The 17,428-nt window shown below is 35.7% G+C and overlaps 1 protein-coding gene across 1 annotated transcript; it reads right to left on the bottom strand.

The window, feature by feature from the left end:
* Nucleotides 1-1,472: 1,472 nt before the first annotated feature.
* Nucleotides 1,473-16,854, bottom strand: tut1 (terminal uridylyl transferase 1, U6 snRNA-specific). Its single transcript, XM_067430096.1, has 10 exons — nt 16,649-16,854; nt 15,830-16,020; nt 12,846-13,046; nt 12,647-12,761; nt 11,906-12,030; nt 11,574-11,800; nt 11,340-11,449; nt 9,704-9,826; nt 7,636-7,728; nt 1,473-2,930 (listed from the first exon to the last, which is right to left on the bottom strand). The coding sequence occupies exons 1-10, from the start codon at nt 16,722-16,724 to the stop codon at nt 1,786-1,788; spliced, it is 2,406 nt and encodes an 801-aa protein (XP_067286197.1). The 5' UTR covers nt 16,725-16,854; the 3' UTR covers nt 1,473-1,785.
* Between the last annotated feature and the right edge of the window lie 574 nt (nt 16,855-17,428).

The following is a 17,428-nucleotide window of genomic DNA, read 5'->3' as shown; positions in this document are numbered from 1 at the left end:
AAAAAAAAGACAATTGGAGCAAGTTTTTAAAAGAAAATACTGTCAGTCTTTCTACTTCACAATGGTGTTTAATTCAATACATTACTTGCTGTTTCTTTGTTATTAATGGTGAAATTTACTAGCAATTTCTGAATGGAAATTATTTCTACACCATATTTTCAGTGTAACAGGGTGTGTCTGCATGGTTTGCTACATACATTTTATTTAATCTGTAAAAAAAAAAAAAAAAAAAAAAATTTGATTGTCCTCTTCCTAAATGGACCTTCTGATGCAACAACTAAGAGAAAAAAAATTACAGATGTCACTAATGACGTCATCTGTAATGCACCATAAAAGAAGCTTGATACCCATAGATAAATACATGCTCAAAACCAGTAAATACACCAGAACACCACAGAATATTGACATCATGTAATATTAAATGCATCAAATTTAAATAAATAAAAAACTAATATTCTGCACAATATGAAACATTTGAATCAGGTTTATTTTATGTATCTCCCCTACATTGCCCAACAATAAAAATGAGAAAAGTACTACTACCTAGTAATATTTTATCTCTCTTAATTGCTCCACGTCAGACAGCATGAAATAAGCGCTGTTCATTTGTGAGTGACTAATCCTCCAGTGTCATATACAGCAGGTGTAATGAAGCAGCAAGCCTTGTTGTATAATTACAGTCATATATCACACACCTTAAATCCTCATTCCAGAGTTCTCACGTTTTTCCATTCTAACCACGTCTTAAGGCCATAATGTCAACCATATAGACATCAGGCTAATGGGAACACCACGTCTTGAATATTAACATGGAAAGAAATCTTCGAAAAGTAATTAAGTGAAAAAAACTTAAGTTATTGAATTTACCACAGGCGAGTAATTCCTGTTATACAGTACTTTTTCCATGTCACCATCATGTCTTAAAATATACTGGATAAAACATTAAACTCAAGTTGTTACTATTGAAATTGTATTCATTTTCTAGTCGTCAGTAACATCATATCACTGTTAATGGAGTACGTATATGGGTCTATTTTATACCACCAATTTTCATACTTTTTCTACACATCAAGATATATCGCAAATTCACAATACAAAAAAAGCACCAGTTCTGTATAGTGGCAATCTGTATTGTGTATAGTTCACCTAAAAAAAAAACTAGAATGAAAATGAAAGTTTACAGAGTTTTAGTGCCAATACTACATTAAACTACTAATGCTATATACAATGTATAATAATGCAATGGGGACATTTTTGTGGGTCCTATCATGCCAAACGTCTTGTGTTACCAGTAAAAAGTTGAATTTGGAAATATTAATATAGATATAATTAATAATAATAATAATATAGAATTTGACAAACTCATGCAAATACCAGCTAGTTCACAACAGATCTCAAACAGTGCATCAAATCAGATAATGAAATCACAACTATCCATTTTATGAAGAAAGCTACAGTCCAAGTCTCAGTGGTTAAACTTTCAGTTTAAATTTTATTGTGAGAATTCACATTCATCATATTTACATTATAGAGAGGCAAACATGCCAAAATTATGAGAAAAAAAAAAAACTAAAATCAAACAAAACAATTCAGAAAACAGGAAATACATTTCACCTCAAAACATGCAATAAAAAAAGCATGTAGTATATGGTTACATTCCCAAAACATAAATCACTAAAATATAAGTTTTTTTTTTCCTTAGAAGGTTTGACTTCTTAGATCTACTTTAAAGTATGCAGATTTTATACAAATTCAACGTTGAACCAAAAAAATCAACAACAACAATTATGACATTTCTGTAACATCATCTGCTCTCCCTAGGATCGTTTCTGCCATCTTAGGCAGGAAGGACTCGAGAAAATGGAAGAAGTCTTGAAAGACGCCTGCAGAATAATGGCTGGGGTGAAAATGGAGGACAACCTTGGTGCTTTCATTTCCGCCAACAACTTCTGCATCTACTTTGAACTCCAACAACTCTTGAAGTTTCTCCTCTTTCTCCACAATGCTCTGTGTCACCCTGCTTTCAATGTCAATGCAGCCACCTTCAGGTTTGGAAGTCTCATCACTAGTCTTCAAGAGATCTCTCCGCACTTTCCGTCGGCCTGCCCAAACGCGGTTCCTTTGAGTCCAAGTCCAGTGGACCGGCTCAGGGTGCTCCATATCAACATCAAGTCTCTGTCTTTTAGCTTGTATAACAGCAGAGGTTGATGGACCCTCCTCCGTTACAAGAGGCCTCTTCTTACCAGCTTCACTTTTGGCTTGAGGACTAGCATCTTCAAGACTCTGGTTATTATTCACCTCCATTTCATTTCCATCTTTGTCAGCTCCATCCAGACTTTGACAAAGGTCTGCAGTTTGAGTCTCCTCTGAGGGTGAACATTTTAAAATTTCTTGAAACACCATCTCTACAGCAGAGCAGACCTTTGCAAACCAAAGACCCCTAAAACCCTTCCCAGCCTTTGCCAGTTGGACACGCAAAGGTTCTGGAAGAACGGCTGTCTTGAAAGGGATGCTGACCTCCATAATCTTTTCAGTCTCGACCTTTGAACGCGGTCCTGCTTCACTTGGCGGTGCAAAGAGCCGCACGAGGCCCCAGGATTTGCCTTTGGTTGATTTGCGCTGGTACTGCAAACTGCGGCAGTACTTCTCGGCCTCGCAGCATTCTCTCTTGAAGTTCTTTTGTGTTCGTTCGTTAAGGTTCCCGGCCACATTGTGGTTCAGCTCAAATGGATCCAGGACATTCATAGGGCCCAGTTTAGGGGCAGAGGAGCGCTTCGGTTTGGAACTAGAGGCCTCCGCAGCGTTTACTGTTTCCTTGTCACTTTGAAGGAAGTCTGTAATAGGCAGCACATGGCCGTCTCGCAGAGACACCACTGATGCAGGAAAATCAAAATTTGAGTAAAAGGTGAAGAATCCAAAAAGCAAAGTGCCTGAGGGAAAGGAGATAGGAAACGTTATAGGGAGAATAACAATTTGCTTGTCCATGGACATAATTTACATCATATGCACGTCTACTGATGCCTGTACAAACAGTAGCACACTCAAAAACAAAATCTAGCAGTGTGCAAAAAGACTGGGCAATATGTAAAAAAGGTCTGAAAAATATCTGATTATATTAGATGACTGAGGAGAACCGGTAAAGAACATTTTAGGTTAATAGACATTCTTATGGTGATTAAAATGATCAATGCATGTTGAATAGTGTTTTTCCAGGACTAAGACGATGACGAGGCGACACAAACGTCATTAAACGATAAATGTGACTATCAACACGTAATATTGTTGACGAAATAAGACTAAAACTAACATGTAGTTAAAAATAAAAACTTGACCAAATCACTTGTTTTTGTTGTAGACTGTTTTTCAAGCTGCTACGAGCGCTCATGCTTGCAATTGCCAGATTTCAAGAATTAAAAATGTTCTTTTCCGTTAAAATAACAGGTTTTCTACCCAGTGTTTTACTTCATCTTTGCAGCCTTAATCATGCGCACATGCTCTCTCTACACTGCGGAAAAGGTGCAGATGATCAGAACAAACAAGAAAACTGTTGTTTAGCAATCTCCATTGGAGATGTTCTGCTTAAATGAAAGTCATTCAGTCGGTCAATCACGAGCCGCTTGCGATGTTTGCTAAATCTGCAATTGTGATGAACTGTAATAAATCCAAACACAGATCTCTTGACTATTTGTGATTGAGTTTTCTGAATAACTGCACTTACTCAACCTCTGTGGGCTGAGCTCACCTCGTCAGCCTTGTACACCCAATAAGAATTTAGTCATTGATATATTGATTTTTACAATTTAGGCATTGATATATTGATTTTTACAATTTAGGCATTGATATATTGATTTTTACAATTTGGGCATTGATCAAAAACCAATCTGAGATGGGCTGTGTTGAAAAAATTTGATGAAGTGCTGTAGGAATGTCCCAATCAAACAATCAATCAATCAATCAAAAAAAAAAAAAAAAAAAAAAAAAAACACCAGAACATTGCAGTGTTTTTCTTTTACTAGCTGGACGGAGCGTGGACCTAATATAAGTGTAAAAAATGCATAAGCATAGTTCAGTTGAAAACTTGCTGTTAAACTGAATGTAAAAGGCAAACTGTGTGCTTAAAAAACACTAAAATAAGAATGCACTGTGTGCCTTTAGATCAGTTACAGGGAACTGTCCAACACATCCGTTTAGCACATCTTTACATTGGAAAAAAAAAATGAGTGAGTGAGAGAGTGAGAGAGTTAGTGAGTGTGAGAGTGAGTGAGTGTGAGAGTGAGTGAGTGAGTGTGAGAGTGAGTGTGAGAGTGAGTGTGAGAGTGAGTGAGTGAGTGAGTGAGTGAGTGAGTGAGTGAGTGAGTGAGTGAGTGAGTGAGTGAGTGAGTGAGTGTGAGTGAGTGAGTGAGTGAGTGAGTGAGTGAGTGAGTGAGTGAGTGAGTGAGTGAGTGAGTGAGTGAGTGAGAGTGAGTGAGTGTGAGAGTGAGTGAGTGTGAGAGTGAGTGAGTGTGAGTGAGTGAGTGAGTGAGTGTGAGTGAGTGAGTGTGAGTGAGTGAGTGTGAGTGAGTGAGTGTGAGTGAGTGAGTGAGTGAGTGAGTGAGTGTGAGTGAGTGAGTGAGTGAGTGAGTGAGTGAGTGAGTGAGTGAGTGTGAGAGTGAGTGAGTGTGAGAGTGAGTGAGTGTGAGTGAGTGAGTGAGTGAGTGAGTGAGTGAGTGAGTGAGTGAGTGAGTGAGTGAGTGAGTGAGTGAGTGTGAGAGTGAGTGAGTGAGTGAGTGAGTGTGAGTGAGTGAGTGAGTGTGAGAGTGAGTGAGTGAGTGAGTGTGAGTGAGTGAGTGAGTGTGAGTGAGTGAGTGTGAGTGAGTGAGTGAGTGTGAGAGTGAGTGAGTGTGAGTGAGTGTGAGAGTGAGTGAGTGAGTGAGTGTGAGTGAGTGAGTGAGTGTGAGTGAGTGAGTGAGTGAGTGAGTGTGCGTGTGTGTGAGTGAGTGAGTGAGTGTGCGTGTGTGTGTGTGAGTGAGTGAGTGTGAGCGAGCGAGCGAGCGATTTATACAGCACATTTGCTATTTACTACTGTACACCCAAAGCCCTTTACAATCATGTCAGGGATCTCTCCTCAACCACAACTAGTGTGCAGCAGTTGGATGATGCAATGGCAGCCACAGCACAAGAGCGCCAGTGCATTCACTACACACTGGCTATAGAGTGAGTGATCGAGGCAATTCAGTTAATGGGGATTATTTGGAGGATTGATAAGGGTCAATAAGGGGAATGTGGCCAGGACACCGGATTTACAGCCCTACTCTACTTTTAAGTGGTTCATTTTTTTTAATGACCACAGTGAGTCAGGACCTCAGTTTAACATCTCATCCGAAGGACTGCGCTTTATACAGTATACTGTCCCCGTCACTATACTGGGGTGTTAGGACCCAGAGGGTGAGCACCTGCTGGCCTCACTAACACCTTTTCCAGCGGCCACCTAGTTGTTCCAGGAGGTCTCCCATCCAGCTACTGTCCAGCTTCGGGCTACAGGGCGATATTGCTGTGGCATGTTTACATTTTTAAAAGGAGTTTCTTGTTTTACCAGTACATAAAAAATAGCCTATAATAAAAAATGAAACTAGATAAACCATGTGTATGAGTTGACATTCTCTTGATTTGTGCTTATTCTGATGAAATATAAAAATACTTTCTCAAATTACAACAATTGTTGTGATTATCATTTTGAGCAAAGTAATTGGTATTATCAATTTAACCATTATGCAGGATTATGAAAATGTGAATTTTTCATTGATGAAAACTAGAATAAAATGCTCAGAAATGTACTTGACTAAATATGATACAAACTAAAAAGTATATACGTCAGGACAAAAACTAAATTTTAAAATAGCTGAGAAATTAACACTAAATGCTGAATGCACATGCATCTTAAATACATTTTTTTCATAAGGTTGATTTTCCGCTCATTTTCTTATCACCCGAGTTAGACACTTTGCTATAAACCTAATTTCAACCTGTTCATCATATAAAGCAATTGAGTCTCTTCAGCAAAACCAACCTGCTCAATTTATATGGATTAGTTGAACAATCTCTTTATGAATTTTCTGAAGTGGTCAAAGTGGTTGTTTAGCCGTCAATGGAGAGACAAAAGCTCTGTTTTTCCATTCTTTTGTTCATTTGTCATTTTTCTGATACTGTCAATAATTGTCTTTTAAATGACACTTGTGAGATATCATAGAAAATATTGACATATCTAGTCCTAGTGCGCAGGCATCCACAGTGCTCACAGTAAATGCAGCATACTTTGAACGGCAGATAATTGAGGGAATTATCAAGGCATCTCATATTGACTGAAATACTGTTCATGGGCAGAAACTCCATTCTTACGCCACAGTCACAATATCATTCACATGAAGAACATAAGACTTGACTAATGCCATTTGATTCACTTGCAACCATTTAGTAGACTAATAATCACAATTTCATTCTAACAATGTTGTGTGAAATAACCATTTGCAATTAATGAATAACATTTATCTTATAACATTAGATTTCTATGAATATTTTCAGTATTGAACGAAAACTAGCTCATGTTGACTACACCACACTAACTACACCTTTACACTGCATATATAATGGGTGTAAACAATGTTCAGCATGTTCCTTATTGTTTCAAAAGCAGCTTTGCATTCTGACAAAATAAAACAGTTACCAAGGAACAAATAAACAATATTTAATATTTTGCTGGATAAATTATATTACTTTAGAAAAAAAACCTAATTGAGTACAGCAGGGTGGGTCAACATTAGCCAAACAATTACCATTTAGATAAATGGCAATCCCAAAGGAAATAAGGAAACATTTCCCTATTAAAGACAGAAATAGGACATAAACGGAAAAATTAAAATAAGAGAAACATTTCCCTATTTATTCTGGGATTGCATTACCCTCAGAGAATACATGCAATGCTGCCTTTGATCACAATTACAAAAAAAGCTTCAAATAATATAGTGTATTAAAATACGGTTGACAACCAGTCTACAAAACATTTTAAATATAAGATTATTACCTAGAAAATATAATTAAAAGGAGTATCCCACTCTGTATCCAAATTGTAAGTTGCGATGTTAAATGAAAAATGTAAACCTATATGGACTCATATTCTACAATGCTTGTTGATCAAAAATTTAATTCAGCTTGACTTTTAAACTGTACAGCTGCGCAATATGAGAACAGTAACCAGACAGAATGCTGGTTAAAGGATAGTTTATCTATTCTGACCATTTATTTACCCTCATGTAGTTCCAAACTTTATGATTCTGTTATGTGGAACACAAAATAAAATATTTTGAAGAATCCTGATCACCAACCAACCAAATGTTCCATTGACAAACCAAACTGAACATTTTTAAGAATATCCCTTTTTTAATGTTCAGCAGAAGAGAGAAATGCATAGAGGTTTGGTATGACATATGGGTGAGTAAATGATGCCAAAAAAAACCAAAACATTTTCTTAAAAAATAGGTTAACACATGTACATGGGCACGTACTTTGTCACCTTAACTGGCATAACAGATTTGGGAGTGTTCATGTAAACACTCACTGAGAAGTCAACTGAAACGAGCTAAAAGCATGTGTGGTACTTACAAAGATCTTCAGTGTTTTTGCTGGGTGGTACACGAAAGGGCTGACTAGGAAATGTACAATCCCAATCCTCAATAACACACTCTTCTTCCTCACCTACACAAACAAAAAACATTATTAATAGAGCTGTGGAACATAATCTTAGACATTTAAAAAAAACTTGAACACAGTTATTAAGTACAATAAACCACGAGTGAGTGAATGAGTTACTCAATGCGTTACTCGCGCTGACTGACACACACCCAAAGCATGCGCACAAATCCTGAATTCAGGTCTCTTTAGTGGCATAATGCGCTTGAACTGTCAGATAATCACAATCATTTTCAAAACATCGGTCTAGATGACAATTCATGTAAACATTGTCGGTTATGTCCTAAGTGAACGTTAACAGGTGAACATTATATCAGCTGTGTGCATTAGTTCTTAAAGGTCCCGTTCTTCGTGTGTTTTCTAAGCTTTGATTATGTTTACAGTGTGCAATATATATATTATATTAAAGTTAGTGACAGTGACTGTGGTAGAGTTCAGCTCAGGTGAAGTCTGCAGGCATCAGCATTCACATGATCTAACACAGCAGCATCAAACAGTATTTTAAAGGTCCCGTTCTTCGCGTGTTTTCGAAGCTTTGATTATGTTTACAGTGTGCAATATAACATGAGTTCATGTTTCGCGTGTAAAAAAAACGGTATTTTTCACACAATTTACTTATCTGTACAGCGCTGTTTTCTCTGTCCTAAAAACGGCCTGATGATTTCCTTGTTCTATGAAGTCCCTCCTTCAGAAACACGTAACGAGTTCTGATTGGGTTGTGATTGGACAGCAGCTTAGCGCACTTTGCCCGGAAAGGTCCCGCCTCTTACCATAACGGGGAGATGCAAGCCCTGAATGCGCGCTCTTCTCCACGTGGGAGAGCAACAAGACCACGCCCCCTATTTTGCGTGTTCTTGTGGGCGGAGGGTTAGTCAACAAACGGTTCTAGTGATGTCATTCATGAAGGAAGTGCAGAGGTGTAGTCCAAACCAGCCGTTCGCTGTAGGCTTTGAAAGGGAACTTCTGTTAAATAAAATATCGCTTGGCATTGAACTTTGAGCTTTATAATTTTACAGGTATTATTTATGCTCTAACAGCAACATTACACACTAACTAAAGTTTGAAAGATGGAATCGCGAAGAACGGGACCTTTAAAATAAACCTGCTGCTGTCTGTCAATCAAGCAACAAAAGAAAAGAGGGGATCACTCACTGCTCTTGACTAAATTTTGATGCTTTAATAATAATCAATGTGTGTAATTAATACACAAAAGATTATGCAGTGATTATTCTTACTTTTTATTATTCAATTTCTGTATTTCTTACGCGGCAGCTTTTTAATAGATGTTAAATTAAAAAAGTAAAGCACTATTAATTTAGTTTCATTCTATATTATGCATTTGCATCTTTTCTTATTTTAATAACAACAATAAAATACCTATTGTGATTATGAATATATAATTATTATTAATAAAAGAATTGGAGGAAAAGATGCATTGTGATGCACTAAGAACAGATAGCCTCTGAATCGCAATCAAATCAAATTATGATGCAAGAGAAGATTCACACCTCTAATTATTAATACGCATCTCATACTCCCATGACAGATACTGTTTAGTCTGGCTTCCTATCACTTCTGAATTTAATATTTTTTTGAAAAACAGTCAACAAAATATGTATTAAGTAGTGCTGTCAAACGATTAATTGCATTCAAAACAAAAGTTAATGTTTACACAATACAATAGTGTATAATTATTATGTATATATAAATACACAAATGCATGTATATATTTATGAAAAATTTGTTATATTCATATAATATAAATTATATAAATATATACACACAGTATACACATGAAAATATTTCTTAAATACATACATGTTTGTGTGTGTATTCAAATATACATAATTTCACACAGTACAAAAAAGTTTTTATATTTTGGATGCAATTAATCATTTGACAGCACTAGTATTAAGTAATAAAATACAGATAAAACAACTGATAAAGGAAGATAAATGAACCGAAGTCCTGGTTAACGCACAGGCCATGTTCTTGAGCTGATTCACAGAGGGAAGCACAGGAGGGTCTCGATTCTGAAGGTAGAAGATCACCAGCAGTGTAAGAGCGTAGTTGTTCAACAACGGTCCAGGGCCAGACATGCTCCCTATGACAGAAACGTACAAGGTTTAACTCAGAAAACGTTACAAGCAAATTGCATGAAAACTGTCAAAAGCTATGTTTCCATCCACCTATTTTTATGGGTATTTTTGAAAATTGTTGGATAGAAATGCCAAGATGCACATAAACACTAAAATGTGCATAAAAACCTGTGCTCTCCATGGAGTCGGATAAACGTTTTATTCAATAAGAAATGTGCATAAACTACGAAGGAAACACATTTAATGAATAATTCCTCTGCGCACATCAAAAAAAGACGTGACTTTTTGCGATGGAACGGCATAACTGGACTAACCACAGAATAATCTTGTTGCACAGCATCTGAAAATCTGGTCATTCTAAAATGCTTGAGCAAAGTCTGTCATCAAAGTTGTTTAGTATAAATACATTCCAGAACTGTCTTACAGGACTGCGCTCCCAAACAGCAGGCATCCGCCTCCAAAAGCAAGATAACTATTACTAATTCGGCTGCACGCTCTGAGGTGCAGGTAATGTATTACATGTGAAAATTATTAGTGCCTTCTCCTACTTTTTTTAAAGGTGCATTATGTAACGTTTTTGTCCGCTACAGGGCGCCTATGCAGAACAAAGGCCTAGTTTGATGACGCCAAATTTGAGTGCAGAATCTTGGGCATGTGTTCTTCATCTCACAGACGATGGAAAAGAATCCGTTTTAACTACTCAGAATTAGTTAGTGGATGTGAACTTTTCATAAATTTAACATTCATTGAAAAAAGCGGTGCAAAAATAAGTGTGGTTAAAATTATGTTATTTATGTTTTTGCGTAATTAATTAACGTGTTAAAGTCCCGTAATTAATTAATCTTAATTAACGCATTAAAGTCCCGGCCCTAATTGTAAGTACTCAAATGATCACAACATATAACACTGGCCTAGTGATTTTTGGATATTTTACTGAATTTTAAATAGTGCACCTTTAATGATATTATCAGGAAGTGATGTGGAATAATTGGTGCTTTATTTGCAAACAATTATGCGATATTCCAATTTTGCGCACAAGTTAAATTTGCAACTTTGGAAGAAAGCATAGCTAGTAAATGTCCAGGTCATATTGTATATCAACTCAAAACCAAAAGGAAAATTAGTTATGTTGTATAAGGAAAATAAAGCTTTGTTTTAAAACCATTAAAAGTGTTTGCATTTTGATATTATTATCGTGACAACAAAGGTAATTTTTTTATCCCCTGCCTCAATCTCATTACTGTAATTTAAATATTTTTAAAATGTGAAGCATGTCTGAATTTCTGAAATATTTTACACAGATTTTAATTTTTTTTTTTTTTTTTTAAACAAGAGACAAGAGGAAAAAGTGTAATTTTACAGTATTGACAAATAATATTTTGCACTAAAAATGTATGTTATTACCACTAATATGCTGTAACAATGAAAACAAACTTAACAGCACTAAAAATATGCACTTATGTATTGCAAAATATTTAATTACAGAATGTACCTTTTTATCATATAAAACTATATTACCTGCTAATTGTTTCTGCTTAGCCCATAATCGGATGGTGTAGACTAAGGGTCGCAGTCTGGAATCGATGCCTGAACACATCTGCAGAAATCGAGTGTTTCTTACTGCCAATCTGGCACAAAAAGGGAAGATATTATAGACAAAGATGTCACAAACCTGAAGTCTACTACTGTCCAATCGGTGATATCTTAAAAGTTGTTCTTTTTACAAAATGGCCAAAAATAACTGTTTTTAACCTATTGTTAATTGTGATGTCTCCTTGGAGGTTGAGCTCTCGATGACTGAACTTGACCACAGGAAGTCGGGCAGTGCTGAGCGTCTGTACTTTGTGAACACCTGGAACGCACTTCCTCAAAATGGCTGCAAGAAGCTCCAAAATTTCGGCAGGAGTGGCAGTGGACAGGTCAATGTCGGATAAAATGGAGTCTTCAGAATGGCAATCCTCAGACTGATTTTCTCCTGTCTGTTGAAATGGATGGTTTTAGACATTTTACAGATAGATATAAATGGATTCATTATGTGATGTGTTTGAGGTTATAGATGCCCAGTGTTAGTGGTGCTAACTCACAGCTCCAGAAGACTTTGCACGAGCTTGAAATGCTTTGGTGTTCTCAAGGTCGAGGAACAGATCAAGGTCACAGGAGTGAATCCCAAATGTGTTCACAGAGGAGCCAAAGGGCACAATCTGGCAATCTATAACACATGACACAAATACTTAGCAAAGTCACATTTTAATTTTAAAACCCCATAACTTTTTCAAATATATAATATTTACAAAATTAAAATTACAAAATTTTGCACTTGATATTTTAGTGTGTAACCCCTTCATTGTTGTACACTTTTTTCTGCATCGTGGCTTATTTGATCACCAAAAAATTCCCTGAGTTTTTGTATTTTTGCATATTTCCCATTCATTTCCTATGTCGGTCACATTGACCGCAATGGATACAAATGCGACCTTTTTTCCCCCCATCCCATTAACATAACCGAATTATCTCCATTATTTTTTTGTGTTCACATACAAAAGTCACCAAGTGTAGCTGGTTGACTTTGTAGCTGGACTTTGAATTGGACACAAGCCTATTTTTAATTGTGATAGTGTCCACATTACATTCACACTGGTGTTTTTGGGAATACATTTAAAACAATAATAATAATAATTACTATTAATAGTAGTAGTTTTATCTTTAAAATGAATACAAATGCATGGTTATAAAATTACAATCAATAATTACAATATATAATTATCACATTTTATTTTAAGGGTGCAATGATGGAAATCTGGTTCAAGTTTGAGTTAAAAGTAAACCTGGAAAGAACTCTGTGAAGACTTCCTGTAGCAGCTGAACTAGGAGATCTCTCGCTTTCTTTTCATTGTCTGTCAGCTCAAAACTCTCCACCACCTTCTGAATCTGCTCATTTACCTTTTACACACAAAAAGAAAATAAATATAAAAATGAAAAGGCTTTAAAACAAGAAAGCTGTGTGAATGTGGAATGCTCCCTTACAGATGTAGCCTTGCAGATCTCATAGTTGAGTTTGTCCAGGCTGATCTGAGTGTTTTTGGGTTTCCCTCTGCTGGCCAGTTTGAACTCTTTCCTCTCTCTGGGCTTGACACGGAGCTGGAGTCCATTGAGCTGATGCTCTAGTTGTGCCAGAGCTGTCTGAGCGTTCTGCGGCTCGGAGAACTCAACTATAGCATACACACCCTACACAGAACCACAATCAATGTTACACATGTCTTTTTGCTGTGAAATAATTACTGATGTTTGTTAGTAATACTTCAAGATGAACCTTAAAGTATGAGGCTTTTAAAGAATGTTTATTTGTTGATCTCTCAATCGTTGCATTAAATTGTGTTATACGTTTTGCCCCAACAATGAAAAGTAGAGATTCAATCCACAAAACTAATCTTGTAAATATCATCTTTATAACACGTATTATTGGGAGATATAGACTGACAGCTGATATCAACATGCATTTTATGCAAGAAGTCTGCTTCTATACCTCTATAAAGAGCTCATTGATTTACATTTTAAGTTATCATAATTACATCTATTTTTTTGCCATAAAAATATGAGCAACTGCAACAAATTGCATACTTTTGCTCAGTTTAAACATTTAAAAACAAAAAATTCTACAAGTTAAAAAAAAAAAACCTCAAGTTTGAGCTCCATATTACCCTATATCATACCATATGAGCCATAAAAGCCTGATCTATCAAATATGATGGTCAACAAAAAAACAAATGTGACCCTGGTCATAAGTCACACAGGTAGATTTGTGGCAATAGCCATGAATATATTGTATGGGTCAAAATTATAAATTGTTCTTTTTTTTTTTTAAATGTGCCAAAAATCATTAGGATAGTACAGATCATGTTCCACGAAGATATTTAGTAAATTTCCATTTTTTTAAACATTTATTATTAGTAGTAATATGTATTGCTAAGGACTTCTTTTGAATAACTTTAAAGGAGATTTTCCCAATATTTAGATTTTTGCACCCTCAGACTCCAGATTTTCAATCAAAAGCTTATTTATTCAGGTTTATGATGCACAAATCTCAAATAAATAAAAATTACCCTTATGGCAGGTTGTGGTACAGGGTCAAAAATATGAAAAAGTTTTTTTTTTTTTTTTGGTTCAATAAACTGTTCCATTTAAATAAGTAAATAAATAAATATACTTCTTTCCTGACTATAATTTCATATCAGGCTTTACAGAGTTAAAACTGTACCAACATTTTAAAATGTTTTATGGGATGCTTTCAAGTCCCTATGATAATCTGCTCTCTAAATATGGTTCCTTACTTCAATGTAATGTATGAAAGTAAAGTATGTAGATAGGTGTCATTTGAGGGTTTTGTTTAAATCATTAAGCCCAATTATAAGTAACAGTGATGCTTTCCTTAGTAAACACCACTGATAATTGGATGACATTAACCACACTTTTTTTTAATTAGAATCCCATTTCCAGAAAGGCTGTTGTAAAATGCAATAAAAATAAAAATCTCAATAATCTGTGATTTGTTAATCCTCTTGGAGCTTTGTTTAATTGACAAAAGTACAAATAAAAGATTTCCAATAATTTCACTTACCAACTTAATTGTATTTTGTATATAAACTTATTTTCAACACACTTCACAAAAGTTGTGACAGAGACAAAATAAAAGTGAAAAGATTATAGAATCGCTGTGTTAAACTGTTTAGAACAGTCCACAATTAGCAGGTGAATTGGTAATAGGTGAGCATATCGTTATTGGGTATAAAAGACTTTGCTATTATAATTTACAAGTAAATTTCAAGAAGGAATTGTCAAGCAATTCAAAAATCACATTTCTCAACAGAAGACTGCAAAAGAATTTGGCCTTTCACCACCTAGCATACATAATAATGTGAAAAGCTTGAGGGAATCCAGATAAATCTCAGTCCGTTAAGAGCAAGGCAGGAAACCAGAGTTAAATCTGCGTGACATTCGAACTGTCAGATGGCATTGCTTGGGAGTACTTTGAAAAACTATTGTCACTTAAGTCTGCCACTGCATCAAGAAGTGCAACACAAATCTCTGTTACGCAAGGAGAAAGCAATACGTCAGTTCTATGTAGAGAAAGCAGTGAGTTCTCGGTGCCCGAGCTCATTTTAGATGATCCAAAGAACAGTGTAAACGTAAGCTGTGATCAGATGAGTCCACGATTTAGCTTGCTTTTGGAAAAAAGTGATATCTATTTCTCACCATCTGGACTTTCATCAGCGACAGGTGCGAAAGCAAACTTATGTCACGGCATGGGTGACTTGCAAATGTGTGAAGGTGCCATTGACTTGGAGATGTATATTGGGATTGTACAGAGACATTTAACACCATCAAGATGATATCTTTCCTGGAAAGCAAGACAATGCCAGGCCTTATTCTGCACATGCTAAGAAAAAAAACGAAAAAAGTTTCTAGACAATCCATAGAAGAAATGTGCTTGACTATGGGTTTCTTAATGAAAATGGCCTATCATGAAAAGGAAAACCAGAGAAGGATGACCACGGACTGGACTGTTGAGCAGCCGTCTTGTATCAGATGGGATAGGGCAAAAACTCCACTTGCAAAACTGCAATAATTAGTATCCTCAATCCCAAAGCAATTAAAAAGTGTAATTAAAAGGAAAGGTGACGTGAGAGTGGAAAATGTGCCCCTGTCACACATTTTTTGGATCAAAATCAATATTTGTCTATATTTAAAAAATATATTTTCTTTGTACTTTCATCAGTTAAATAAAGGTTAAAGTGAAATAACTCACAAATTCTTGATTTTATTGCACTTTATAAATGCCCCAACTTTTCTGGAAAGGAGGTTGTAAATTGGGTATGAAATAACTTCATATTCTGAATTTGATTTATGGCAGACATTACTTCTGTTTTCAAGCACAGATGTAAGCAAGACAAAGACCAAATGATTACCACAAGAGAATTATAACATAGGGTAAAGACAGTATGTATATTAACCTTTTGCTTGTCCATGATCACATCTGACACTGGCCCAAACTGTGTGAAATACTCCTTCAGATCGGTTTGAGAGGTGTCTGGTTTAAATCCGCTCACAAACACACTGTTTTCCTCCTGAGCTTTACGCTGAGCTCTGAGCCGCTGGAGATGTTGGTGCTTCTTTCCTTTAACATGATCTTCCAGGCTCGGCCCTTTACAAATAAAACTTCAGTTAAATGTGAAAGCAACATCACTGATGGAATACTGGTCATTCCAAAAGAAGATTTTCTTACGCATACTATCCATTGATTTTTCTATTTTATTAATTCTATCTTTTAATTGAAGCATTCACATATTACTTCATATATTAACATTCGTCATATTCAAGTATTTAACCACTTGTGTTTCCTTTATTCTATTTAATTTATACACGTGTTTACCAGAAATAATGCATGAAACATATGAAGAATGATATTTAAAATTGCTTGCTTTGCTGTCTTTGTTCAGAAGCTGTCAAAACCACACCACGTCTATATCAATTTTTGCAGCTGTAGCATTTTTACATGACACTTTAGAGCCTCTGTTCATGAATGATTACCATATCCATAATAATAGTATATACAAAACTGAAAAGATGCTGCAAGAAATTCCGTAGTATAACCATGTAATGTGTTAAAACGTACTTTTGGCAAACAGTGCCCTAAATATAGTGACAAAACCTGCACCTACATCAAATTTTCTTAAACATTTTCTTTATAATTATTGTTGTATAACAAGTTTGCAACGTCTAGAAACGTGGCTCACTTGTGTTAGCGCTGTTTTTAGTTTATTATAACTTACTGTTGGGTATATTAACATGGCAGAGGTTGCAGTGAAACCCTTTTTGCGTTGTCTGGATGTCATTATCGAGCTCCATTGAGAGGCTGTGCTGGTAATTCCAAAGAAAAGCGTCCAAGTTGCTACATAAAACAACTCAAATCTCCCTCCATGATGTTCCGCTGCGTCCGTCCCAGTAATTCTTCCAACAGAAACGCTGAGCGGGACACTTTAGTTCCATCTTTCAGGAGCGTTGCAAGACACGGAATGTTAAAGTTATTTATTTTGTATAAATATTATGCGACCAAAAATAGATTTTAAATTCGAATTGTGCTACCTTGTGTTCTGTTGAGTTGCATGACTTCTTTACAGTCATTATCAAAAGGAGAGTTTTAAAGTGTATTAATTATATCACAATTTGCGATATTTAGATGTGCCGTCATATCTGTAATACAACAATTCTGTACTCATTACATTTAGCATATTATTGATATTGTACACCTTTTGTAATTATTACTCAATGAAGCACAGCCCTGTAACTAGAAAAACCTTTCTTATTCATGTTCTTCTATTTTATGTCGTTATTTAATACACAGGCTATTCTATTTTCAAAACATTCCGTGCTTTATTTCTGATTTTACAATTGTTATATATTGAGGAGCTTCCACTTATCTTGAAAATAAACGTTATTTTGCATTTTCAATAAAAATGTGTATAAAAATGTAAACCTTTCCCAAAGAAAGATGTTACAATCAGTTGGTATTACCTTTGGTCCACAAGGCACAGCTAAATGCAGTGCGGCAT

The sequence above is a fragment of the Pseudorasbora parva genome, chromosome 21 (assembly GCF_024679245.1).
Source record: "Pseudorasbora parva isolate DD20220531a chromosome 21, ASM2467924v1, whole genome shotgun sequence".
Classification (NCBI taxonomy): Eukaryota; Metazoa; Chordata; class Actinopteri; order Cypriniformes; family Gobionidae; genus Pseudorasbora; species Pseudorasbora parva.
The sequence above is the reverse complement of the archived record's forward strand: the minus strand, read 5'-3'. Positions and strand labels throughout refer to the sequence as shown.

What these genes read in the sequence shown, in the direction of transcription:
- tut1 (XM_067430096.1), bottom strand. Translation starts at nt 16,724, where the DNA reads ATGGAGCTCGATAATGACATCCAGACAACGCAAAAAGGGTTTCACTGC. An exon ending in TGATCATGGACAAGCAAAAG is followed by an intron (nt 13,047 to 15,829) that starts GTTAATATACAT and finishes GGTTCTGTGTAG; the next exon opens with GGTGTGTATGCTATAGTTGA. An exon ending in GTGCAAAGTCTTCTGGAGCT is followed by an intron (nt 11,801 to 11,905) that starts GTGAGTTAGCAC and finishes CCATTTCAACAG; the next exon opens with ACAGGAGAAAATCAGTCTGA.